This window comes from Otolemur garnettii, unplaced genomic scaffold (genome assembly GCF_000181295.1).
Source record: "Otolemur garnettii isolate 467f Iridium unplaced genomic scaffold, OtoGar3 scaffold00212, whole genome shotgun sequence".
Lineage (NCBI taxonomy): Eukaryota > Metazoa > Chordata > Mammalia > Primates > Galagidae > Otolemur > Otolemur garnettii.
Window position 1 is genome coordinate 739,267 of NW_003852607.1, and position 26,675 is coordinate 765,941.

A 26,675-nucleotide genomic window follows, 5' to 3' on the forward strand; every position below is an offset into this window, starting at 1 on the left:
CCCCCCGCCGTGATGTCAGCGGGGCCACTCTTAAAGGGGCAGGCCGCCCGCCGAGGGTCGGAGTGGGGGGCTGGGGCCGGGCCTTGCGGACGCGGGATGGGGGTACCGTAGCAGCAATGGGAGAGACGGTGGGGGTGGGGAGCGGCACAGCATCCAGCTGGGCCGGGTCTGGCAACCCAGGGGCCTGCAGAGAAGATGAGACTCCGGGGCCGCGAGGGAGCCTGCAAATCTTTGGGGCTCAGTCCCCTCCAAACGCACAGGCAGAGGCACTCCACTCGGCCAGCCAGCCGCTGCCAGGGGACTACGTTTCCCATCAGCCTTGGCGGCAAGGGTCGCACTTGGGGGAAGGGTCTGCGACGATGTCTACTGGGAAATGTAGTCTATTTGGACTGTCCGTTCCACTCCCCCGACTCTCAAGTGGGTCAGGGGAAGGAGGGTCGGGAGGCGCGGCTTTCTGCCTTCTCCTTCGCCGCTGACTCTTGCGCTTAGGGGTTCTGGCTGATTGGATTTCTCTGTTTGGGGGTCTTTTTCTCTGATCAAGACTCTGGTTTCTCAGTAGGAGGCCCGCCATTCCTCTCTCCTCTGGGGCTTCTTCTAGAGGAAGAGACTCCAGGCCGCGAGGGAGCCTGCGATGTGTGCCTAAGGTCTCTAGGGCATCTGTGCCCCGGGTCTCTGACACTCTGTTATCTTTGGATACATCTTTCCACATGCATCTGCCCACTTAGGTCCTCTCTCTGGCTGTGTGTGTGACGCTGTTTTCCTTTCTCTCTTGCTGTGGGTAGTGTATGTCTCACTTTATGGGTCTCTGTGCTTTCCCTCCATCCCTGCCCCCCCCCACCTCTCTATGTGTTTGTTTCTATGTACAGTTCCACCTCCACACTCCCCTCATTCTCCAAGCTTACAAGAAAACATCCAAACACTTCAGCATCAGCATCCCAAATTTATTCTCCAGCAGCTGTGGCTGGGTGGGAGAGACTAAGGAGAGGGGAGAAGGAAGAACAGGGGGGAGGAAGAGGGAGAGAAGAGATTCCCAGAAAATGGCAGGCACTGGAGAGGGGAGGGGATGGTTCCCAGCAAGACTGGAGCCATGCACCGGCAGGCGGGGTTAGGGATTAATATGAGCGGTGGTGGGTTTGGGATGGGGAAGTCCAGAACAAAAGCTATTGGGAATAGTTGGGGAAAGAATCCTTCAAATATCCCAAGGATCCCCAGAGCATAGAAGGAGGGAGTACTGGAGGATGGGGGCACAGCCTCCCACTTACTCTAGAACTGGAGTGAAGATGGAAGGGGCCTTGGAGGTTGAGGTTTGCTCTGGAATCTGAGTCTGGAAGAGCCAACCCCATGAGATTATTTCTGGGGTCGGGGGAGGCATAGAACTACCAAGAAGGAGTCTCAAATCCCATGGAGTTGGGATGGTGGTGGTGGTCCTTGAACCTGTTAGAGCGGAGTCCAGAATGCTAAGGTAGGGGAAGATATAGGGTTTGGCACAACAGAATCTAGAACATAGGACGGCTCCAGAAACTGTATGGAGTTTAGAATGCCAGAGACGCTTGGGAGGGGCATCTAGATACCATGAGGGCAGAGGCCAGAACGCTGAGATGCAGGATCTGGAATCCGGAAGGGGGTGGAGCAGGTGGCATGGCAAAGGGGATACTAGAGACACCTAGTGGTGGCAGGTGAGATTACATGACTGGCACAGGCACCGGGCTGGTGGGGCTGCGGGCGTCCGGGTGCACGAAATCAGGGTTAACGTAGGTGAAGCCCTGGAAATCAGCCTGGTCTATGCTGGCCAGGACTAGGCGGTCCGGGGGTGTCAGCGCTGGCGCTGCACGTGTGAAAAATTTGTCGAAGTTCTCGCCGCTTCGACCACACTGTGGGAAACAGGAGGAGGAAAAGTTAAGAATCTCTGCCTGCTCCTTGGGTGTCCTCTATATCCTGCACTCATCTTCTGTCTCTTGCAGGATTACTACATAGCCTTCCTTTATGCGAGGGGAGTCTCCACAGAGGGAACCTCACCCAACCGCCATATATGGGTATTGACACTCATGGGTACCCCACCCTTCCTGGGATCCCGGTTTTTGTTGTTGTTGCCTAGGTAACTGACCGGGCGTGGTCTGAATGGAGGCGCAATCTCCAACCGTTCCAGTCGCTCCCAGTCGATCCAGCGGAAAAAACCATGTGCTCGGATGGTGGGTTCCCCATCTGGCCCTGAGCCCAGGCGCTTCCCTGGGTGCTTGGTCAGGAACTGTGGGAAACATAGACATAGAGACAGATGGACAGACAGAGTCCCAGATAGGGAGACTCAGAATGAAAAAGAGAGAGAGAGAACCCAAGTGACACAGGCATAGAGATCCAGAGAGAGAGAACAGCGAGAAAAAACAGAGATGAAGAGAGAGGGGAGGAATGGAAGAGAGGAAGAGAGGAGGAAGAAGAGGGAGAATAAATGAGAATGGGAAAAAATGAATTCCGGATCCAGAGGCCCAAGGCCAGACAAAAAAGAGAAAAAATCAAGGTGTGAGATTGTGAGAAGCAGAGGACCCAGAAAGAAAGGAGGGTACATGGAGAAGATACCCAGAGAGGGATGAAAAGAGAAAGAAGAGGTTGGAGATCCAGAGAAAAGGGGGAATAAAGATTCAGAGAGAAGACATATAGACCCGTGGGGGAGGGAAGAAATCCAGATACAGGAGGAGGCAGAAGAGAACCAGGGGGTCAGAAACCCATAAAAAGAAAAGGATGGAGACCCAGGAGACAAACACCCAGAGAGAGAGAGAGAGAAAAGATCCAATTTGAGAGCAGAGACCCAGAGAAAGGGGAAGACAGAAAAAGGGAGAGAGATGCAGAATGTGTTTGTAGGACAGCAAGGGTATGAGTGTGAGAGTGACAGAGAGAGAAATACAAAATACAGAGATAGAGAAGGAGACAGAAAAGGCAGAGACACAGAGAGCCCCATCATATGTAGGTAGATGGAGGCAGAGGTATGCGACAAAAACCAGGGAGAGACAGAGAGATGTGGAGATGGGGTCTGAAAGAAGTGTGCTAACATTTGCTAAGAACTTGCTACAGGCCAGGTGTTTTCTTAACTCTGTGCAACAGCAGAAGAAGAGGATGAGGCTCACAAAGTTTGGGTGGCTTGCCTAAGATCCCATGGGAAGAAAAACTGCAGAAGTTAAGTTCACCTGACCCACTTGTCTCCGGAAAGAGAGGCCTTGGCCTTTCAGCACTTCCTGAAAGCAGGGAGCAGGGAGCTGGGGAGTGTGGGACAGCAGAGAAGAATGAGACAGAGGTGGCAGCAGGGCTGTAAGTCATTGTAACAAAACCTATGTATTGTATCAGCTTTTCCAGCAGATGGAAGTAAAGTAACTTGAGGAGTGGGAATATTTTTTTCCAATGGGCACTGAGGCAGTGATGGGGTGCATGGATTGTGAGTCAGGGGAAGCTTGGAGTCAGGGGGCTCTCACCCCCTTGCAGATGGCCACGGCTTCCCGGGAAAGCGACTTGGGGTAGGTGACAGTTTGTTCCATGATAGCCTGAAACAGCTCCTCCTCGTCCTCCCCATCAAAAGGAGGCTATGAAAATGGAGGGGATAAAGAGTCAGAGATTTGCCAAATTGCCTTTCCCAGTCCTTCTACACACTCTCATCTTCCACCATGAATATGACTGGCCATTGACATCACCCCCTCACTGACTACTTCCTGGAGAGAGATCAAACCAGACCACCAACGCTTTATCTTTCTCCTGCTCCAACTCTCTAGTTTCCTATCTCAGTGGCCTCAGCTCAGTGTAGCTCTTGGCTGATCTGTTCCTCTTTATCTACTATGTACATCAGCAGGGTGTTAATTAGGCAATATGTCATTAAGGTAAAAGAGAGGAAAAAACATTCTTTTGGTAGGATGAATGTTTCCCAGTCTTCTGGTGTTAGAGAAAGCAATACCAAGGCAAGGATTTTTTTTTATTTATACAAAGTCTCACTTTGTCTCACCCCCAGTAGAGTGCTTTGGAATAATAGCTCACAGCAACCTCAGACTCCTGAGCTCAAGCAATTCACTTGCCTCAGCCTCCAGAGTAGTTGGGACTACAGGTGGCTACCACAACAATCAGCTATTTCTTAGAGACAGGTCTCGCTCTTGTTCAGGCCTTGAACTCCTGAACTCAAGCAATCCACCCACCTCGGCCTCCCAGAATGCTAGGATTATAGGCATGGCCACCATGCCTGGCAAGGCAAGGATTCTTAATGTGGAGTTTAGGGAGTCTCTACATAACTGAGGGGTCTGTGAAATTGAATGGAAAAAAATACTGCATCTTTATGTTTTTAGACCTCTAACTGAAATTAAGCATTTCCTTCGATTATAAATGTAGGCAGCAGCAGCACTTGTGAGTTCATCAAACAGAAATGATAGATATTTCCTTATCACATGAGAGTTGTAGTTTTGTTTTGTTTTGTAGAGACAGAGTCTCACTTTATTGTCCTTGGTAGAGTGCTGTGGCATCATATGGCTCACAGCAACCTCCGACTCTTAGGCTTAGGCTATTCTCTTGCCTCAGCCTCCTGAATAGCTGGGACTACTGCCCGCCACAAGGCCTGGCTATTTTTTTGTTGACATTTGGCTGGGGCCAGGTTTGAACCCCCCACCCTTGGTATATGGGGCCGGCGCTCTACCCACTAAGCCACAGGCGCTACCCATAGATTCTTTTTTTTAGACAGATTTCTGTTACCTTTGATAGAGTGCCATGGTGGCATCATAGCTCACACCAATCTCAAATTCTTTGGCTTGAACAATCCTTTTGCCTCAGCTTCCCTAGTAGCTGGCACTACACATACCTACCACAACGCCTGGCTAGTTTTTCTATTTTTGGTAGAGATGTAGTCTCACTCTTGCTCAGGCTGGTCTTAAACTCCTAAGCTCACATAATCCATCCACTTCAGCCTCCCAGAAAGCTAGGATTACGGGTATGAGCCACAACTCCCTGCCATTAGATATTTTAAATTATCAGTCATTGCTACTTCAAGAGTCCTATTAATTCTTCCTACTTCTAATTACCATCAGAGCTTACTATTCAATGCATTAATAGGAGATCGCATATATGTACATATCCAAGTTTTTAATATTTATACAACTGTATACATTTAAGTTAATTTAGCTGCTTGATTTAGATTCACTTAAGTTTTATAGTTTTGATTGAGGGGGGTTGATGCATTATTTTTATTTTATGCATTTAAAAAACATTCTTCTGAGAAGAAGTCTACAGGCTTAACCAGACTGCTACTTTAGCATTTAGCATGTAGGGTGAATGTGTTCATGGTATTTGGGGAAAAAAAAAAGAGAGAGAGAGAGAGAGATTAAGATCCCTGGGTCTATGCTAATATAATGCTTCAGGACCACGGACAGCGCTATCCAGTATGACCTTGTAGGGCTAGGCCTATCTCAGTTAGATTATAAACCTCCCTTCTAACCTGCTTCTCCTCAGAAAAAGGTCATGTACAGGTGACACCCCACTCTGTATTGCCATTAGCCACTTCAGCTTTTCCCCATCTTCCCTTACCTGTCCTGCCAACATCTCATATAGCAGAACTCCAAAGGACCACCAATCGACAGACTTCCCATAGGGCTGGTAGGCAATAATCTAGTGGGGAGGGTGGAAGGCAGGGAATCATGATTTGTTCTTTAAGAAGTCTATGATGCCTCTGGTCTTGCCCCTTTGGCACTGTGCCCACTTTAATTGCTTTCAGCACAAGCACTTCCCACTCTGAATATTTTGGCCAGGGCTCTGCCCTTTGGGCAATTTAGGAAATAAAGTTTAGCTATTTAGAACATTCCTTTGGTCTCAAATACAAAGACTCCCTATGGACCAAATCACAAATTCCACCAACCTAGAATATTTGGGTAACTAGACCCTCCCCTTCAAATATCAGATGTATAAGACTACATTTTGCAGACCAGTGATTCTTAACCTGGATGCATATCAGGCTCATCTAAGGAACTAATTTGAATAATAGATGTTTCTATCAAAATATCACATGTACCCCCCCCCAAATTTTGCACAACTGTGATGTATCAATAAAAAATACAAAAATAATAGATGTTCCCAGCCCTGAAGAATTCCAACCTCCATAAGCTAGAATTGGAGTCAGGAATTTTTCAATTCCTGTGTATTTTTCAAATTTTCCACAGGTGATTCTGAATACCAGTCAAGTTTTGTGATCACCAAAATTGATTGCTTGGGGATTGCCCTTGAAAAGATCAAAGGGCAGCACCATCCATACAACATCCTTCCAAACTTGGAAAAATCAGGTCATGAGCTCTATCCACTTTTATGTACATCCAGAGAGTCAGCTCCACCACCTCAACAAAGTCAGCAATACTCCAGCAACGTAAAATACTCAGAGTACAGCGTCTGCTCTCTAAGGATTCTTGAGGATCTGATCCTGCCCTCTTAGAAAGTTCAACACAGAAGGCCAGACCACTTAGATCAGAGAGCCTTGCACAATATTTATGAAATGAGTATCCATCCAACTGAATACCATAGGGCAAGCCCTGCCCAGTTAGAATATTCAAGAGACAGCATCCACAGGCTCACTGTTCTCAGTGGACCAGCCACACCCACTCAGAGCACACTAGAAATAGTCTCCACCTCCTTGGCATGGTCCAGGAACAGGCACTACACAGAATTCCCACGAGCTGGTCCCACTCTCTCAGAACACTCACCCACAGGTCCTGCCCACCTTACCTATTTAGAGACCCAGCTCCACCCACTTAGTAAGCTTAGTGCACAGAGCTTGCCTGAGCTGGACTGGCCATGAAGGGAGGAGTCCTTGCCGAGTAAGAATGTCTACAACTCACGACAAGGGCCCAGGATCAGGCCTCACCCACTGTGAATACTAGACAGCCAGCCACACCAACTAAGAGATCTCAGAGTGGGCCTAGCAGAGGCTCAGTTACCTCAGGGGCTATGTAGTCCGGGGTCCCGCAGAAGGTGCGAGTTGTGGTCCCAGGGAAGACGTTCTCCTTACACATGCCAAAGTCAGTGATCTTGATGTGTCCTTCCGCATCCAGCATCACATTGTCCAGCTTCAGGTCCCTGGAGGATGGGAGTATGGGATAAAAATTGTGGGAAGGTTGAACTCACCAAGCTGGAGGTCTAAGTTTGAATTCCTTCCCCTCCAGGGGACTGATGTCCCTCGATGGAAAGTTCTGGGGCTGCTCACCTGTAGATAATGCCCTGATTATGGAGGAAGAACAGGCCTATGGCGATTTCTGCTGCGTAGAACCTGGAGAAGCAGGTGGGAAGCCAGAAGGTCAGTGGCTGGACCCTACCCCTTTCCACCTTCCCCTCCCTTCTCTCTTGACTGAGACTCACGCTGCGTGGGGCTCCTTAAACTTGCCCAACTGCTGAATGTGGTACATCAAGTCTCCCCCGGTGACATACTCCATCACGAAATACAGGCGATCCTGGGGAGGAGTCGGTAGGCTTAGAGGCGGGGCCACATCTACCTGGGGTTGGGAAACTCTTTTCCTACCCCTTCGGGACAAACATGTAAGGCTCTGAATTCACCCAACCCGAAACCCAGCGCACCAGGGCACACCCACTGGGAGGGCCCTTAAGGTTCTGACCCTGCTACCTCAGAATCTCTCAGGTGTTCTGGTCATGCCTTTTCAGAATTGTAGATTGAGGAAATCCAGGAACACCAAAACCTCTTTCCACAGCCAGCCACTCACACACATATACAATTCTGGCCACCTGTTAGAGGCCAAAGTTGTTCAGGCCTCGCCTACAATTGATTTGTTTGAAATCCAGGAAGCCGGCCGTGCTCATTCAGAGCCTTTGGAAATAAGAGTCATGCCTTCTCAAAACTCTGATGTTTCTAATTCTTTGCCCCGTGCCTTGATCTTAGGGAAATAGGGAAATGCTCCGTTTCTAACGTGTCCTTCAGTCAGACTCCAAAAAAGATGACCCCATCACTCGGAGCCCATTGCTGGTCACGTCCACCTTGAAGTCATTTTCCTCCACGCCTTTGCTCAAAAATCCAGAGCTGGCTACACTCTCTAAGGACCAAGCTCATCTCTGCAACAGGCATTCTGGCCACGCCTATTCTTCTGACCACGCCCCAGAGCCCTGCATTCTGGCCACACCCACGCAGAGAAAGCAGGTTCTTTAGCCTTGTCCTAAACTCAGAAACCCAAAACGGATGCCTCATCCATCCACAAGGAGGTGAGGCAGGGCCCAGGGCCGGCCTCTGTCCTCTCCTTTCTTACCGGGGTCTGAAAGGTGGAGTGGAGCTGGGTGAGAAAGTGGGGTCTGCCGCCAGGACCACGGCCCCCCAGCGCCAGCACGCGTTTCTCCACCAGAGTGCAGTCCACGTCGTCATCCTGGACGATTACGTCCTTTTTCAGGATCTTGATGGCGTAGAGCTCATCGGAGCCCCTGCGTTCGGCCAGCATCACCTATGAACAGAAGTCCAAATGACTAGTCCATTTTGGCAACTTAGAACCTGCCCCTCTCCCTTTCAGGAACACAGAGAAATAGGATCTCAGTTCCTTCCCCTCTCTGTCAAGGGACTGGGTACCCTGACTTTGCTGTACACACCCTCAGGGAAAGTATCTGCATCTTTATACCTCTTTTTTCCAGGAACCCCTGCAGCCCAACAGAACCATATTTGGGGACTCAGAAGCCTAGTATCCCTCTCCTCCTACTCCCTCCCTAAGGACCAAAAACCTAAACTCTTCACAGACATCCTTCCTTTTCCCAGAACCACAGGAGTCCAACCTTCCCAAAGCTGCCTTTTCCTAGAACCATGAGGAAGCTGAAGTCAGAGATGTGCAGGCGTCCTGGGCTGGCCCCAAAGAAGCAGCGCTTGGAGTCGGTGGGACTCGGAGAAGGGGAGGGGATGGGAGAGGTAGAGGGACCCATCCGCACCCGCTGTGAGAAAGAGACAAATCCAGAAGGAGTCAAAGCCTGAATAGGAACAAGGAGACAGCCCCCAAGAGGCACAGCATCTAAGAATGAAAGGGATTGGTGGTGGTGGGGGTGGTGGTGGAGATTGCCAGCCTTCCACCCCATCTTTGGCTTAATTTTCTGACTTTTCATAGTCTGCAGGGTTTGTTTATTATTTAACTAACATTTAGCTTACTATATGCCATCTCTGGAAAACCCTGCTATCATCCTGATTTTACAGAAGAGGAAACCAGCACAGAGACGATAAGTAACATGCCCAGTCACATGGGTGTAAATAAAGGGCACAGCCAGAAATCAAACCCAAGCACTTCAGGGCTAAAGTTGCTGCTCTTCATCTCTAAGCCAGAATCCCATAGAGAGTTTGGTAAAGCAGATGGCTGGGTCCCACTCCCAGATTTTCTGATTCCACAAATCTGGGGCAGCACTGGAGAGTATGTGTTTCCAGCAAGTTCCCAGTGCTGCTGCTGCCACTGGTTACTAGTCAGTCTGGGGAACACACTGGGCTTTAAGCTTGGGTGCCTTCCCCACCTTTTCCTGCTGTGGTCCCCAAGAGGGGCTCCAATGACTGAACTGCTGTAATAGCTTCCACACTTGTCCCTACATTGATTGTTGCTTTTTCTAAAGCATTCTCTACTCAGCAGACAGAAGGACCAATTTAAAAATAAATAAACCAGGTCATGTCTCCCCTATGTTTGCAAACCCTCTAATAGCTTCTCTCTGCATTTATTCCGTGAGGCTTACAAAGCCAGGCTCCTAGATCCAGTCACCCTGGCTGCACACCTGCTGTCCTCTCTGCCCCCTCAGGGCCTTTGGGTTTCTTCCCTCCCATTTCCTTCTAGTGTCCTCTCAAATATCCTTTGTTTAGACCTTGACTCAAACATCACTTCCTGGAGGCCTCTCTAGACTTTCTAACTTGTCAAGGGCCCCTCTTAGCTCCCCTTTGCCACCACAGACATTTTCTTTGTACTATTTCTGTTAGTAATTTTGCATATGTCTGCTTACTGCCTATGAGCTCCCTAAGCAGTGGTAGGCTTTGTTTCCCAAGACACAGTAAGAGAACCTGGGACACAGTTGGGACACAAAAAGTATTTATTGGATGATGCAATCTTGTGCAGAAGGGCAGTCTGATTGCCTCCATTCTGACCTGGCTCTGCCCCTTACGGGGACATCTTCATAACCTCATCTACAAAGCAGGGACATGACTATGTCCCACATAGATATGTTGTAAAGATTAGCTACATAAACATATGCAAGGCTTTTACAGCAGGACCTGGACAGCAATAAGACCTGCTTGTACTTGCTGTATTGTTACCCCCGTACCTACTACTGGTATTGTTACCCCCGTACCTACTACTGGCACGTGGTAGGTACTCATTGGTAATATTAATTGGTGCTTACTGAGTTGTGGGAGACAGCTGTGAACAACAACAGGGATGCATTCCATCCCTGACTTGCAGCCTCCACGGCTTTGCCTACTGTCTGCCAGGTCTCCCGGACAGACTAAACCTCTTTCAGTTAAATGCACAGGAAGATCATCCTTGCTCATCTCAAAGATATTCTACTTCTCTGAGACAGAATTTCCTTCTGCTGTTTTCTCTGTCTCCTGAGCAGGCAGTTCTCAAACTTAACCATGAAAAAAAAAAAAAAAAACCTCTGAAGAGTTTGTTCAGCATGCAGACATACACAGACATTCAGCCATTTAAAGAGAGTCTCATGTGGCAGGTCTGCAGAGAGGCCAAGAAACAGGGTTTTTAATGTAAGTACTCTTATAATTCTGACGCAGGTGGACCACACATAGAACATACAGCTGTGAACAACAGGGATGCACTCTGTCCAAGTTCACACACAGAACCTGAAAACCCTTGTGAAAGTTTCTATAAGAGTCAAGAGAAGCTGGGCACGGTGGCCCATGCCTGTAATCCTAGCACTCTGGGAGGCTGAGGCAGGAGAATCCCTCGAACTCAAGAGCTTGAGACCAGCTTTAACAAGAGAAAGACTTCATCTCTAGACTCAAGGCCTCAGCAGCTAGGTCATTGGCCACATACACCAGGGCTAGAGTGTTTGAACCTGGCCTGGGCCTGCCAAACAACAATGACAACTACAACCAAAAAAAGCCGGGTGTTGTGGTAGGCACCTGTAGTCCCACCTACCTCCCAGCTACTTGGGAGGCTGAGGCAAGAGAATCACTTAATCCCAAGAGTTTGAGGTTGCTGTGAGCTGTGATGTCACCTTACTTTACTGAGGGTGGCATAGTGAGACACTGTTTCAAAGAAAAGGAAGGAAGGAAGGAAGGGAGTAAGGAAGGGTGGGTGGGTCAAGAAAAGCCTAGATAGCAAATTGGTGCTGGTGTTTAATCTTGGAGATTCTATTGCCAGTACTTGATGCAACTCCAGTGTCACCTCTACTGGGGTGCCTCAAGTTTGTGGTCCTGCATTGTCTCCATTATAGCATGTCACCCTCTGTCACAGAGATTTTTTTCTTTTTTTTTTTCTTGAGACAGAGTCTCACTATGTTCCCCTCGGTAGAGTGCCATGGTGTCTCACCTCCCAGCAACCTCCAATTCTTGGGCTTAAGCGATTCTCTTGACTCAGCTCCAAAGTAGCTGGGACTACGGGCACCCGCCACAATGCCCAGCTATTTTTTTGTTGCAGTTGTCTTTGTTGTTTAGCTAGTCTGGGCTGGGTTTGAACCTGCTATCCTCGGTGCATGTGGTTAGGGCACCAGTCAACTTTTTTTTTTTTCTATCACTGTACTTGCTTTATTATTATGCATAAAATTAAATGTAGTGGCTCGGCGCCTATAGCTCAACCGGCTAAGGCGCCAGCCACATACACCTAAGGTGGCAGGTTCGAATCCCCAGCCTGGACCCGCCAAACAACAATGACTACTGCAACCAAAAAATAGCCGGGCGTTGTGGCGGGCACCTGTGGTCCCAGTTACTTGGGAGGCGGAGGCAGGAGACTCGCTTGAGCCCAGGAGTTGGAGGTTGCTGTGAGCTGTAATGCCACGGCACTCTACCCAGGGGGACAGCTTGAGGCTCTGTCTCAAAAAAAAAAAAAAAAAAAATTAAATGTAGTAACTCAAGCCTCCACCAACCAGAGTCCTCTGCTTGTGTTGGGTAGAGGAAGGCAGGCAGCAGTTTACAGGGGACAAGAAACATGTCCAAAGGGCCCTGTGCTCCCTGGCTCTCAGTAGAGGATGTTGAGGACCCTGTTGTCTGAGTGCCCGGCAGGGAGGCGCCTGGGGCCTCCAAGCCATGTCCCATGTGGGAGGTTGCCAGGAATCTATGATCGCTGTATCCCCTTCCAGTAGCTACACATACCAAAGGACCCTGTGCCATCATCTGCCCCTCTCACACCTCTCAAGCTTCCAGGCTTTGGGACTCTCCCTCCCAGTTCTTGCCACTTTGAGATCACCCCTTAATGGATCAGGACCTCCCAGTGCAGCAGAAGCTCTGGAGCTCAGATCATCTGTCCTTTCATTACTAATTCTCCAGCACCAGAAACAGCATGTGGCCTATAGAAGGCACTCAGTACATGTTTGTTAAATGAATGAGTGGGACTGGCCTCAATTTCCAGCATGGGCCACAGATTTTTCCACTCCACTGAACAGATTTCTTAGCTGTCCCCAAACACACTTGGCCTTATGGCTTTAGCTTGGAGAAACCTCAGCCATGGGCCTTACCTCCTCTGCTGGGGCTGGTGGGTTCAAACCCAGCCTGGGCCTGTAAACAACAATGACAACAACAAAAATATTCAGGCATTGTGGTAGTTGCTGTAATCCCAGCTACTTGGGAGGCTGAGGCAAGAGAATCACTTAAACTCAAGAATCTGAGGTTGCTGGGTGGCACCTGTGGCTCAGTAGATAGGGCACCGGCCCCATATACCAAGGGTGGTGGGTTTGAACTCGGCCCTGACCAGCTAAAACAGCAATGAGAATTGCAACAAAAAATACCCAGGCGTTGTAGCGAGCACCTGTAGTCCCAGCTACTTAGGAGGCTGAAGCAAGAGAATTGCTTAAGCCCAAGAGTTAGAGGTTGCTGTGAGCTGTGATGCCATGGCACTCTACCAAGGGGGACACAGTGAAACTATCTCAAAAAAAAGAAAAAAAAAAAGAGCGGTGCCTGTGATTCAAAGGAGTAGGGCACTGGCCCTATATGCCAGAGGTGGCGGGTTCAAACCCAGCCCTGGCCAAAAACCACAAAAAAAAAATACGTGAAAGTCTCAGGAAACAGGTACTGACTGCCCTTCCTATCGCCTTAACCTTCAAAGTATACCCACTGCCTGCCCGGGTCTTCACAATAGCTTCCTTGCTTCCACCTTTGCCTTCTACACAGAGCCAGTGATCTCATCTCAGGCCACTCCTCTTCTCAGAGCCCTTCAATGCCTTCCCATCTCACTAGGTTTAACAGACAAAATCCTCACAGTGAAGGACAAGGTGCCCCACTTCCCACCCTGACTTCCATGTCCCACTTCTGACCACTCCTCCTCTGCTCCAACTTCACTGTCCTCCTTGCTGGTGCACCCTCCTCAGGGCCTTTTTATGTGCCCTTTGCTCTGCCTGGAAGGCTCTTCTCCCAGATATCATGGTGGCTCACTCTCCTACCACCTTTAAGTTTTTTTCCCAAAGTCACTTTCTCATGAAGGTTTTCTGCTTACTGTAATTAAAATAGCAAAAACTCTCCCCAGCAGCATTCCTTATCCTCTGGAATGTTTAATTTTTCTCCATGTCACTTATCACCTAACATGTTATCATGTACTTATTTATTTTGTCTAAAGTCTTCCCCCAAGTGTAAGCTCCACAGAAGAAGGATTTTTTTTCTGTCTTGTCCCCTGTTCTGTGTATGTTCCCAATAACTAAAACCATATCTTACATGTGGAGGTGCTCAAAGATGTTGAAAGATTAAGTGAAAGCATTCCTTCTTTCTGCCTGGAAATCTGGTCTCTCTCTTTTATCTGGGAAATCTACCCCTTCCTCCAAGTCCCACTTGTTTAGGAAGCTTTCTTTCTTTTTTTTTTTTTTTTTTTAATTTTTGAGACACAGTCTCACTTTGTTGCCCTCAGTAGAGTGGGTAGAATGCCATGGCGTCATAGCTCATAGCAACCTCAAACTCTTGGGCTCAAGCGATCCCCTTGCCTCAAGTCTCCCAAATAAATGGAACTACAGGCCCCACCACACCAGGCTATTTCTAGAGACCAGATCTCACTCTTGCTCAGGCTGATCTTGAACTCCTGAGCTCAGGCAATCTACCCTTCTCAGCCTCCCAGAATGCTAGTATTATAGGTGTGAGCCATCACCCACGCTTTAGGAAGCTTTCTTAACTCTGCGTCTGTGCTAGGTTCTCCTTAGTGCCTGAGGCTATCTCCTTACCAAACACATTTGGGTGATGCCCATGTCTCTATCCATAGCTCTCTCCTCTGAGAGAAGAGGAATTCCCCCAGGGAGTAGCCTGACTCTACTCCCAGAACAGGGCTTGGCTAATGCTACATCTCAGAAATAGGTATTGGATGAGTGAATGAATGGAAAGAGAAAAGTCAGCGACTGATAGATTAAAAAAACTCAAGGAGCAACACAGGTGTGACCTCTCTAGGAAGTAGGAAGTGCTCCCTCAACCCCCTCCTCCGGGCAGGATGAGTGCCTTTTCTAGGTTTCCTCAATGCCTTGGGATCCCTCTAATTTAGCACATCTCCATGTACTTTTTTTTTTTTTTGAGACAGAGTTTCACTATGTTGCCCTCAGTAGAGTACTGTGGCATCACAGCTCACAGCAACCTCTAACTCTTGGGCTTAGGCGATTCTCTTGCCTTGCCTTTCAAGTAGCTGGGACTACAGGCACCCATCACAACACCCAGCTATTTTTAGAGATGGGTCTTGGTCTTGCTCAGGCTGGTCTTGAACCTGTGAGCTCAGGCAATTTACCCACCTCAGCTTCCCAGCGTGCTAGGATTACAGGCCTGACACCACTCCTGGCTTTTTTTTTTTTTTTTTTTTTTGCAGTTGTTTGGCTGGGGCTTGGTTTGAACCCACCACCTCTGGTATGTGGGGCCAGCATCCTACTCCTATGAGCCACAGGCGCTGCCCTGGAATTTTTTTTTTTTTTAAACACCGCATATCTCTCTCTCTCTCTTTTTTGGATGGGGCCAGGTTTGAACCCGCCACCTCCAGTATATGGGGCTGTTGCCCTACTCCTTGAGCCACAGGCGCCACCCCCTGGCTGATATTTTAAGTATTGTGACTGTGCCCCTACCTTGTGGAGTTTCTTCAGGGTCAGATTCACATCTCAATCCTGGGATTATCCAGCAAGCACATGAGAGACCTAGCACAAAATGTGTGCTCAACCCACGAAGACAAATCAAAGGGACAATCGGGGGGAGAGAGAAACCGCCTCCATTCCAGTCAGCTCCACTCACCTCATACAATTCCAGGGGGTAGTTACAAGCCTGGGGAAGAAGAAAGCCATAGTCAGGCCCCCAAGAGAGGTAGGGAATTGCCCTAGAGCAGGGGCCAGTGGTTCCTAAAGCTCCCAAGCCACAGAGATGGACAGGAACTACAATTTCCATCAGACCCTGGGGTCAAAGTCCCCTAGAAGAGCATAGGAAGGTACACAAGGGTCTTCTGGGAATTGTGGAGGAATTCTGTGGACAATTCTGGGAATTGTCCAGGACCAGAGGACAATCATGGGTAGGGGAGGCCAGCTCTGAATGGTGGGAGGCTGGGCTTGGCTCCCAGGGAAGCTGGGGTCTGGGTACCTCAAACTTCTGGAGGAGGCTGCAGTTGTCAGCATCGGCCACCGGCACATTGTAATATTCGCCCTCCTCCTGGTTCAGTAACTTGTACCTGACATACAGACGGAGACCAGAGGGCGGGCAGGGGAAGGGAGAGACGGGGCACCCATGAAAGAGGCAAAGACATCCAAAGGGAGGAAAGAGACACAGAGAGACAGACACAGAGATGGAAAGAGAGAAAGAGTAAGATAAGGAGAGAGATGGAGAAGTGGGTGGGAGGGGAGAGAGAGAGAGAGACACAGAGAGATGTGTGCTGGGAGGTGGTGGGGAAGATAGTGGTCCAAAGGAGAGAGACCACATGGGTGGAGATGGTGACACAGGGGTCCATCCCCAGGCCCCAGCCCTGCTCCTCACCAGCCATCCACAGGTGCCTTGAGCAGTTCTGAGACACCGAAGGACATGGCACCCATGAAGTCATTACGAGAAGTGCGGTCCCAGTCCCACACCTCCACGCTGAGCCGGCGCTCCACATCACCAGGCTTCAGGTTGCTGCGGGGATGTGGGGGGAGGATGTGCTGAGCCCAAGGACCTCCTCACGTCCCCAGCCTTGGTGCTGCAGGTCGGGGCAGCAGTGGTGAGCTGGGGGCTGTTTTCTGCTTTGTAAAGTATCTCCTCACCTTGGATTCTCCTGGAAGGGGTCCCTCTCTCCCTGTGGCTTTGGGGCATTAGATAAACCTAGACAGCCCTTACTCAGTTCCTTTCCCTTCCTGCCACATTCCTGGCTCCTCCCCATCCCTGTCTCTGGGTCTTGCTCTCAGGTTTCTCTCCCCTCTGGGTCTCTGCACCCCTCTCTTCTCTCTGGGTCTCTGTATCTGTCAACTGGCTTCTCTTTCTCTCTCTAGCATGTTCACCCTCACCCCCTTCCCTTCTGTGTTTCTCTTCAGATTTGTGCCTCTTCCAAGCCCCTCTTCTCCTTCTCTTTCAGTCTCTGTCCCTCTTGCTGGTCTTTTCTCTCCGAGTTATTGCCTCTGCCTGCCTGTCCATCTCTCTCTCTTTATGCACCCTCCCCACAAGTCCGTTTCTCCTCTTCCTCCTCTGTGCTTTGTCTGGATCTCTTTTCCTCTCTAGGTCTGTCTCTTCTCTGATCAACATGTTTGTCTGTCCTCCTCTAAATCTCTCTCTCTTTCTTTCTTTCTTTCTTTCTTTCTTTTTTTTTTTTTTTGAGACAGAGTCACAGCAACCTCTAACTCGGGCTTACGTGAGCCTCTTGTCTCAGCCTCCTGAGTAGCTGGGACTACAGGTGCCTGCCACAACACCTGGCTATTTCTGTTTCTTTTTTAAAGTTGTTTATTTTTTGTTTGAATCTCTGTTTCTTTCTTTTCTTTTCTTTTCTTTTTGAGACACAGTCTCACTGTGTCACCCTCAGTAGAGTGCCATAGTGTTGTTCACAGCAACCTCCAGCTCTTGGGCTCAGGTGATTCTCTTGCCTCAGCCTCCCGAGTAGCTGGGACTACAGGCACCTGCCACAACGCCCGGCTATTTTTTTGTTGCAGTTTGGCAGGGGTGGGTTCGAACCTGCCACCCTCGGTCTATGGGGCCGGCGCCCTACTCACTGAGCCACAGGCGCCGCCCCAGAATCTGTTTCTTGATGCCCATTCTCTCTTGCTCTCTCTCATATCTCAGAAGTGGGTGGTGGTGGTGGTGGTGGTGGTTTGTGTGTGTGTGTGCAGGGGTGGGTGGGTAATGGCAATTAAATACACAGAGATCTGTCTGTCACTCAGCTTCTACATCTCCATCCCTCACCCTGATCACTCTATTCCTTTCTCCCACCATCTTCTTCTACCCTTTTCGGGGTTCCATATATCCTAACACCTCCTATCAGCTTGTTCTCTAGCATCTTGTGGGCCACCAGGACACTCAAATCATTCTCCATCAGTTATCATAGCCTCCCCTGCACCCAAGGCTCACAACACAAAAGTCTCGTTCCACACAGGGTTTAGCGTGGCTTTCACCGTCCGGGTCTTCTGTTTTGTCAGGTTCCTAGGGTCTGGGATGAGCTTCAGTTTCACATAAGGATCAGAGAGACCGTTGGGGTCCATTGGAATGAGGTTTCGGGCTTCACCGACTGAAGGGGAAGGTGAAGGAAGGTTAGAGATCTAGAAAGGGTCTTCCAAACCCTCACCCCCAGTCGACAACAAGAATCTCAGGCCCTCAGTAACCTTTCTCATGAACTCTTACCTCCCCAATACCCAGAAGAGAGGCTGTAAAGCCCTTTCCCCAATAAGCGACCCAGAAATCAGACCCAGAGCCCTTTTCCGCATTAGCGTCTCAAAGTCTGGACCCTGGCCGTATCACTGTGGTAAATCGGAGCTTCCCTTGGAACCAGGTTCTCTCTCATCCCACCCTCTCAAGATCCCAAAGGCAATTAAGAGGCGTTGAAAGTTGCAAGAGATCTGGCTGGAGGCGAGGCTTTCAGCTAGAAGGGGTATGGCCCTGGTGGTTGCCAACTTTCAGGGGTGGGGTCTGGAGTGCGGGGGGTGGTCTAGAGGGGCGTGGCCCAGGTATGGGTTGGGGAGGATGAGCCAGCACCAGGGAATTCGCCCCCCCAACACTCGAGAGAAGGGGCGGAGCCAGGAGAAGGGGTGGGGTCTCACCAGTGACATGGATCTCGTCCGAGGTGGGCGCCCGAATTTCCAGCTGCAGGCGCCCGCGGCGCTCAGTGTGGTCCACGCCGCACAGGGAGGGCACACTGCGCACACAGCGTCGGTGCACGTTCATCTCGCAGCCTGGTGAGGACAGGATGGGGTGAGGGTAGTACTTCAGGCCCCACCCTCAGCCCTCGACACCGTCCACCACTCCATCACCCTACCACCCAGCGCACGCATCTCCCGGAACCCAGACTCTGCGCTTTGGAAGGGGCCCGGTTCGTGCCAAGTGCTGGCTGGAGCACTCACAGGAGCATTTCATGCCCTGGTGCACCAGCCCATAAAGGAGGGAGCCACAGTGGTCGCAGAAGGTGGGGCTGCTGTAGCTGTGCAGGCGGAACTTGTGCTTGTTCCGGGGATCCTGGGGGCAGAGAAGAGTCGCTTAGGGACGTCGGGACGAGGGTCCTAAAACCCCAGGTGAGGAGCCTTTTAAACTCTGCCTTTCACCTTGCTCTCCAGGTTTTCCTGCTTCATAGCACTTATTCACTCTACTTATTCACATATTTATTGAGCACCTACTGTGTGCCAGGCACTAATCTTGGTGTGGGAACCCAGCCTTGAACGAATCAAATAAAAAACTCCTTGTCATGTGGAGTTTACTTTCTAGTGGAGGGAGACAAAATATAAACACAGTACCTAAATAAGACAGTTTAGCAAATGGTAAAAGGTGCTCTGGAGAAAAATGAATAAGGAATGGGGACCACCAGAAGTTGGGAACTGAAATTCAAAACACAGTGGTCAGGGCAGGGCTCACTGACAAAAGTGGCACTTGGGTGTGGGGCCACCCTGAACCCCACATCTTTCACTGGCAGCTTCTGTCAGTGTCTGCCCACTGCAAGGTCTGCCTTCTCTGTGCCCATGTGGAATGGGAAACATGACCCCTAGGTTATAATAGGCACCTAAAGAGGCCTAAATGAAAAAACTGGTGTAACAAACACAGAAGGGCCCAGCATGTTCGATGTGCTCAACACTATTACTCTCATTGCTATTAGTGCTGTAGTCATTATTAGTAATTTTATTGCAATCTCCACATAGCTCTGAATTATTTTTTTAGAGATAGGGTCTCACTACGTGCCCAGGCTGTTCTCAAATTTCTGGCCTCAAGCAATCCTTCCACCTCAACCTCCCAAAGTGCTGGGATTACAAATGTGAACCACCACACCCTGCCACCCTGAATTTAAATAAGAGCTAGGCCACTACCCTGCTGTGTGATTTTTAGCAAATTCATTCCCAGTGTTGAGCCTCAGCGTCCTCCTCTGTCAAGTGGAAATAAACAATCTATATCTTGAAGCAATGCTAAATTTCCAGAGCCCAATTAAACATGAATTTAGAAGACGAGCAAAGCATCTCCTGCTCCCCCATCCTGCTACCCCTGGGGGCAATGTCTGGTAGTTAAATAATTTGATATTTGCCTTTTTCTAAGAATGCACTGAAAGAATTATCATCATGGTGAAAATTTAGGACATTCTTGGACTTTCATTTATTTTAGTGGGGTTTCTATTTTGAATATGTATTTGGGAGGGGGGAGGACACATTTGCCATAATCCCTTTCAATGATCTGGGCCTTTACAGATCTTCAGCTGACCCTAACTCAAAGGGTTCCTGCCAACTAAACAAGATACTGTGTGTGAAGGCCCTCAGCAGGGCATCTGACACACAGGGTTCGCACAGCAGAAACTGTTGTTATTATTCTCAAAGTAAATGTTTGTATTTAAAGGAAACAGCACTGAGGCTCTGGTTAGATAAATCAGAGACTGAATCTTGACTCTGCCTGCCCCTCTGCAGCTAGGTGGTCTCCCCATCCCTGCCCCTTTCCTGAGCCTTGTTTCCCCTCTAAAATAGGGACATGTGGCTCGGCGCCTATAGCTCAACCGGCTAAGGTACCAGCCACATACACCTAAGGTGCCGGGTTCGAATCCCCAGCCCGGACCCGCCAAACAACAATAATGGCTGCAACCAAAAAATAGCCGGGCGTTGTGGCAGGCGCCTGTGGTCCCAGTTACTTGGGAGGCAGAGGCAGGAGACTCGCTTGAGCCCAGGAGTTGGAGGTTGCTGTGAGCTGTAATGCCACGGCACTCTACCCAGGGGGACAGCTTGAGGCTCTGTCTCCAAAAATAAAATAAAATAAAATAAAATAGGGACATGAGCCCTCTCTGAAAGGTGTCTGATGAAGACTACATGAAATCACACTTGCCAATACCTTAACACATTTTCTTTTCTTTTTTTTCTTTCTTTTTTTTTTTTTTCAGAAATAGTTTTACTCTGTCACCCAGGCTAGAGTGCTGTGGCTTCAGCCTAGCTTACAACAACCTCAAACTCCTGGGTTCAACCAATCCTCCAGCTTCAGCTTCTGGAATAGCTGGGACTATAGGCACCCACCACCACACCCACCTAGTTATTTAATTTTTAGTAGAAATGAGGTTGCAATCTTGCTCAGGCCAGTCCTGAACTCCAGTCTCAAGCAACCTCCTGCCTTGGTCTCCCAGAGTGCTGGGATTTCAGGCCTGAGCCACCATGCCTGGCCCCCTTAGCACTTCTTAAGCCCTCGATCCATGTTATTTCAACAAGATCAAGAGCATTAAGAAATTTTTTTTTTGAGACAGTCACCCTGGGTAGAATGCTGTGGCATCACAGCTCACAGCAACCTCCAACTCTTGGGCTTAAGTGATTCTCTTGTCTCAGCCTCCCAAGTAGCTGGGACTATAGGCACCCACCACAATGCCCAGCTATTTTTGGTTGCAGTTGTCATTGTTATTTATCAGGTCGGGGCCAGGCTTGAACCCACCAGCGTTGGTGTATGCGGCTGGTGCCCTACTCACTGAGTTATGAAGAAATTTTTAAAAAGTGACCCTGTCCTATTTACCTCTATTTCCTCACTGATAGTAAAAGTAATTTTAATGATGATAATAATAATAAACAATATTTTGACTCTTGTTAAGGGCCAGATACCACATCCCAAGTGTCTGACTCATTAAAACCTCAAGACAACCTCATAGTTAGGCAGGATTATCATCCCTGTCTTGTAGGTAAGGAACTCAAGAAGTACAAAGAAGTATATTGACCCTGGAAAGGTCACAGCACCAAAAGTACTGGGGCTCAGGTTTGAGCCCAGATATTCTGGCTTAGGAGCCTCTGCTCAGATGGAGACAGGAAAAATACCTAATCTAACCTTATTGATTGTTGTGCAGGTCTAATCCTACGTATATAAGATACTAGACAAATGGTCCCAATGAGCATTTAATAAATCAGAGCTCATGGTGGTAGTGGAGGTGAGCAGGTGAGTTGAAGTAGGCAATCAGTAAGTGCTGGTAGACAGTGGTGCTCAATATACATTCTATAAAGATATATCCTCTATGTAAGTTTCAGTTGCCTTCAACTGATAAGCTGACAAAATGCCTCATGGACTTCTGTGGATTCGCTCTCTCTCTGCCTTATTCTCCATCTGCACATCATCAAACTGTCTCCAACCTTGTGTCAAACCCTAGAAGAAACTCTTCAGCCACCTGACTTCACTGAACTGTCAAAACAAGTCTGAGGATGTCTAGATGTGTGCTGTCCCATTTGGTTGCCAGTAACCATATGTGGCACTTTAAATTTAAATCAATTCAAATGGAATAAAATATAGATTTCTGTTCCTCAGGCACGGTAGCCCTGTTTCAGTGCTGCTAGCTGCACTGGCTGGTGGCTACTTCCTGGGCAGGGCGTGTAGAGAACATTTCCTTCATTGCAGACAGTTATGTTGGTCAATGCCAGCTTACTAGCCCCATTTGATAAAAGAGGAAGCTGAGGCTCAGAGAAACAATGATGTGAGAACAGGCAGGGGTGCCCAGCTTTTTTTTTTTTTTTTGAGACAGAGTCTCACTTTGTAGCCCTTGGTAGAGCATCGTAGCATTGCAGCTCACAGCAACCTCAAACTCTTGGGTTTAAGCTATTCTCTTGCCTCAGCCTCCCAAGTAGCTGGGATTACAGGTGCCGGCCACAATGCCCAGATATTTTGTTGTTGTTGAGACAAAGTCTCAAGCTGTCACCCTGGGTAGAATGCTGTGGTGTCATAGCTCACAGCAGCCTCCAACTCTTGGACTCAAGCGATCCTCTTGCCTTAGTTTTTCTATTTTTAGTAGAGACAGGGTGTCGCTCTTGCTCAGGCTGGTCTCGAACTTGTGAGCTCAAGCTATCCACCCGCCTCAGCCTCCAGATTACACTCATGAGCCACTGTACCCGGCCACCAACATTGACTGTTCTAGGGAGACCCTGATGTGAAGGGAGAGGTGCAGTGGGGGGAGGTTGTATGTACCTGAGTGTGTGCATACATATAGTTACATGAGAGCTTCGTGTGTGCACATGTTGGTGTATGCATGTGTACTGCAGGATCTTTCTGGGCTTCCCTCTCTGAGTATCTCTGTACATTATATCCATGTTTTCTATTTTAGTCTCTCTCCAGGTATCTGCATTTCTGTCTGAGTAGCTCTGTGTTTCTCTCTCGGTACCTCCAAATTCCCCTGTCTTTCTTTCTGTGTTTTTTCTCTCTCTCTCTGCTTCTGCTTCAGTCCCTCCCTCTGATTGTCTATGTTTTTCTGCATCTCTGTTCCTCTTTCTGAGATCCTCTTACCTTGGGACCTCAGTGGTTGCCTTGAAATTTCTCAGCTCTCAGTTTTTGTTTTTTTTTTTTTGAGACAGAGCCTCAAGCTGTCCCCCTGGGTAGAGTGCCATGGCATTACAGCTCACAGCAACCTCCAACTCCTGGGCTCAAGCGAGTCTCCTGCCTCCACCTCCCAAGTAGCTGGGACCACAGGCGCCCGCCACAACGCCCGGCTATTTTTTGGTTGCAGCCGTCATTGTTGTTTGGCGGGTCCGGGCTGGGGATTCGAACCCGCCACCTTAGGTGTACGTGGCTGGCGCCTTAGCCGGTTGAGCTATAGGCGCCGAGCCAGTTTTTGTTTTTTTTTTTTAATCTCTTCACTCCTGGATCACAGCCCACTCCCTGAAGTCCTTATCTTTGGTCCCCTCATCCCTGTCTGCTCTCTGTCCCCCACCTGTGTCCCCAGCCTATCAGTCCCCCTCATATTCCCCCTTTCCAGGCCAAGGGCAAGGAATCTGGGCCAGATAGCTCCCCCTATCTCTCCAGCCCCCCTCCCCTCCCAGCCTTAAAAATAGCAGGAGAAATTGGGACGGACGCCGAGGGGGTGAGGGCGGGGGCGCGGCCTGAGAGGAAGAACCAGGTGTCCGGGCACTCACGTCCGTCTGGGGGCCCTTGCCAGCGCCTGGACATTCGAAGGTCACAAATTCGTGGCATCGTCGATGAACCACAAAGCTGCAGACTAAAGGTGAAAATCACAGACACACAGACAGAGACACAGATCAATCCAGAGAGAGACCCCCAATAGGCAGAAAATTGGAAAGAGACAGACTCAGAAATAAAACCAGAGAGAGAGGGATCTCAACATGGAAAGTCCAACAGAGACAAAATCAGAAGACAGACCTCATCATGGAAAGACAGAGAGAGAGAGAGAAGCACCAGGAGACAGAAGCTCAAGAGATGGACTCAGAGAAAGACAGAAAGAGCAACACAGCCCTCGGTGCACACAGCCCAGAGACAGAGAGAAAGAATATAGATTCCCATTGACAGGCCCAATGGACAGAGATAAGAAATCCAGGAGAGAGGCAGACAGATTCAAAAAGAAAACAGAAATATCCTCAGAAACAGCAGAGAGCAGCAACTTGGGCAGAAGTGAGTCTGGGGGCGCTGCTACCCACCCGCCCCCTGGCCCTGACTCACTCTGTTCTCAAAAGTAGCAGCTGGTGCTTGAGGACTCGCCCCCCCTCTCCCGCCCCCTTGAACCACCACCTCGCCTGGCCCTCACTTGCCCATAGTGACCCCACCCGGCTTGCCCCTGCTTAGGACCATTGGTGTTGTCATGGCGACAGCAGCCTGAGTGGGGGGGTTTGTATCTTCAGCCCCCCCTCCCGCTTCCCCCCCTCAGCTCCCCTTTTCCAAATCTCCCTGTTCCCATGGCAACAGATTCTCCAAATATCTGTCCCCACCTGGAGCCGGCCGAGGGAGGGGCCCCCAGCACCACCTCCGCGGTGGCCCCACCATCAGAGCTCCCTCCCCACCACAGGCTGTGTCTCTGCCACACCCCCCGCCCAGGGCTCCCCCGCGCCTCTCTGGGGACCAGAGAACACGTGTGTCAAGCAGCCTCAGCTGTGGGGCCCCAGCCTCCAGCCTCCACTCTCCTGAGGGACCCAGGAGTCCAGGTCCCCAGCTCTTACCTTGACATTGCAGGCCCTGTTTTCCAATACCCCTAGAAGAGGCAAGGATTTGAGATCAGTGAAGAAAGGGACACCTGGACCCCCTACTTCTCCAAGACATAGGAGGCCTGAGTCCTCTGACTCTCCTCCCGCGGAGCCAAGTGTCTGTACTCCAGCTGCCTCCTCTTTCTAGAACCCAGAAATTTTGGTCCCCAGACCTTCTCTCAGAGAGTCAGCCCCTTGGTTCTTTCTCCCACTGACCAAGGACTCCAGGATCCCTGCCTCCTCCTCCCTCAGACCCAGGAGTCCAGGCTCCCAGACGTCCACTGCCCCTCCCCCGCATCCTAGAACCCAGGAGTGAGGACCACAGCCCCCTCTTTCCTCGAAAATCTGGTGTGAGAGGAGTCAGCACCCCTAGTCCTTCCTCCCTCAGGTCCCCAGCCCCCTTCCCTCACCAGATGAAGTCGGTACAGTGGCTGCAGAAGGTTGGCTGCTTGAAGAAGCGAGCGGTGAACTTGTGGCTCTTGACTTCATGGACCACCTTCTGCCTCAGAGCCCCCTTTCTGCAAAACAGGGGCCGGGGTCCCCCTTCTGTATCGCCTCCGCCGGGGCCCAGACCCGCCATGGCCCCCGGAACGTAGCAGGGACCAGGATCCTGCCTTTCTGGGGAAACAGGTGGAAGGGAGAGGAGCCGGAGACGCGGTGATTCCGAGGTGGCTAGGAGAGGGGCGAGGCACCTCCAGGCGCGGAGCGCGCGGACAGGGAGAGGCACCCGCGGGTGCGCCCGCTCCGCCAAGGGGAGCGGACAAGTGGTGGTGGGGGTGCGGTAAGCGCCGAAGGCTGGGGCGCCGCGGAGCCGGAGGCACGGGCGGCGGCGGTGGGAGCTCCAGCTCCGGCACCTGCTGAAATGTGGGAGCCCCGGGTGGGGGGAGGCGTTGCCAGGGCGACCGAGAGGGCGGGGTTTCGGCTTAAAGGCGCCCCCCTCCCTGAGACACGGGACAAATGTCCTCCCTCCCCCAGCCCCACACGTGCACACACCCACTCCGGAGGTTGGCTGAAGGGGGGGTGCATCCTCTGAGTCTTGCTCCACCCGCCTCCAATCTGTCATCCTGCCCCGCCTTCCTCTTCTACTTGGGTGACACGGTGGGTCCTGCTAGCCCACTCGAAAATTTGTGTCTGAACGTGTCCCTCTCTTTCAATCAACAAACTTTGGGCTCAGTGTGATCCACTGGGGAACAGGCAGGCTTGATATCTCACTTTATCTGATGCTCTCTGGGTCCTTATCGCTTTCCCAGCCTTTGGATTTTCGAGGCTGTCTCTCACTGGGAGTGTCTCTTTTGTCTTCCTGGAATTTTTTTTTTTTCTTTTTGAGACAGAGTCTCACATTGTCACCCTTTGTGGAGTGCTCTTGGCATCACAGCTCACAGCAACCTCCAACTCTTGGGCTCAAGCGATCCTCTTGCCTCAGCCTCCCAAGTAGCTGGGACTAAAGGGTGCCCACCACAACGTGTGGCTATTTTTAGAGACCAGGTCTGGCTCTTGCTCAGGCTGGTCTTGAACGCCTGAGTTAGACCTCTCACAATGCTAGGATTACAGGAATGAGTCACTGCGCCCTAACCCTAACTGGTCTTCTTTTTCTTTGTCTTGACCTCTGTTTCTTTCCCTCTATTCCTGGAGTTCTCCCCCTACCCTTGGTGAATCTGTTTTCCGTTCCCTATCTCTGAGAATTACTTTTTCTATTTCTTTTAAAATTTTCTTTGCTGTGTGTCTCCACTATGGCTGTCACCCTCTCTGGTCCTCTTTCTCTGTCTCAATCCGTCTCCCTCTGTCTTTCCTGAATGTCTTAAATATTCTTTTGCTTCTGTCTCCCTAAGTCTCTCCTTTTCCCTGTCTCTATTTAGTCTTTTGGTTCTGTGACACTCTTTTCTCTCTGTCTCTCTCTCTCTCTCTTGCTTTCTAAATGCATGCTCCCATCTCCTCTTCCTCTCTCTTTCTCTCTGCACACTCTTGTCTTTATAGAGAGTTGTATTAATACTTTTGTCTCT

The 26,675-nt window shown here is 49.9% G+C and overlaps 1 protein-coding gene across 2 annotated transcripts; it reads right to left on the minus strand.

Annotated features, from left to right (window-relative positions):
- Positions 1 to 925: 925 nt before the first annotated feature.
- Positions 926 to 25,556, minus strand: PRKCG (protein kinase C gamma). Of its 2 annotated transcripts, XM_023507945.1 has the most exons (19): positions 25,086 to 25,548; positions 24,652 to 24,683; positions 23,617 to 23,699; positions 18,631 to 18,742; positions 18,331 to 18,462; positions 17,645 to 17,801; positions 16,091 to 16,225; positions 15,701 to 15,788; positions 15,362 to 15,391; positions 8,764 to 8,916; positions 8,253 to 8,441; positions 7,357 to 7,448; positions 7,205 to 7,267; positions 6,939 to 7,077; positions 5,542 to 5,622; positions 3,459 to 3,566; positions 2,105 to 2,245; positions 1,687 to 1,871; positions 926 to 1,607 (listed from the first exon to the last, which is right to left on the minus strand). In XM_023507945.1, the coding sequence occupies exons 1-19, from the start codon at positions 25,253 to 25,255 to the stop codon at positions 1,259 to 1,261; spliced, it is 2,439 nt and encodes an 812-aa protein (XP_023363713.1). In that variant the 5' UTR covers positions 25,256 to 25,548; the 3' UTR covers positions 926 to 1,258. The 2 variants fall into 2 exon arrangements, with proteins under 2 accessions (XP_023363713.1, XP_003801630.1); XM_003801582.2 differs by having other exon boundaries at positions 926 to 1,871; positions 25,086 to 25,556.
- Between the last annotated feature and the right edge of the window lie 1,119 nt (positions 25,557 to 26,675).

Excerpts from the sequence above, each read along its gene's own strand:
- PRKCG (XM_023507945.1), bottom strand. The coding sequence starts at position 25,255 with ATGGCGGGTCTGGGCCCCGGCGGAGGCGATACAGAAGGGGGACCCCGG. Across the intron at positions 18,743-23,616 it reads GCAAGGGCCCCCAGACGGAC|GATCCCCGGAACAAGCACAA; the intron begins GTGAGTGCCCGG and ends CTCTGCCCCCAG. Across the intron at positions 7,078-7,204 it reads AATCAGGGCATTATCTACAG|GGACCTGAAGCTGGACAATG; the intron begins GTGAGCAGCCCC and ends CCCATCCTCCAG.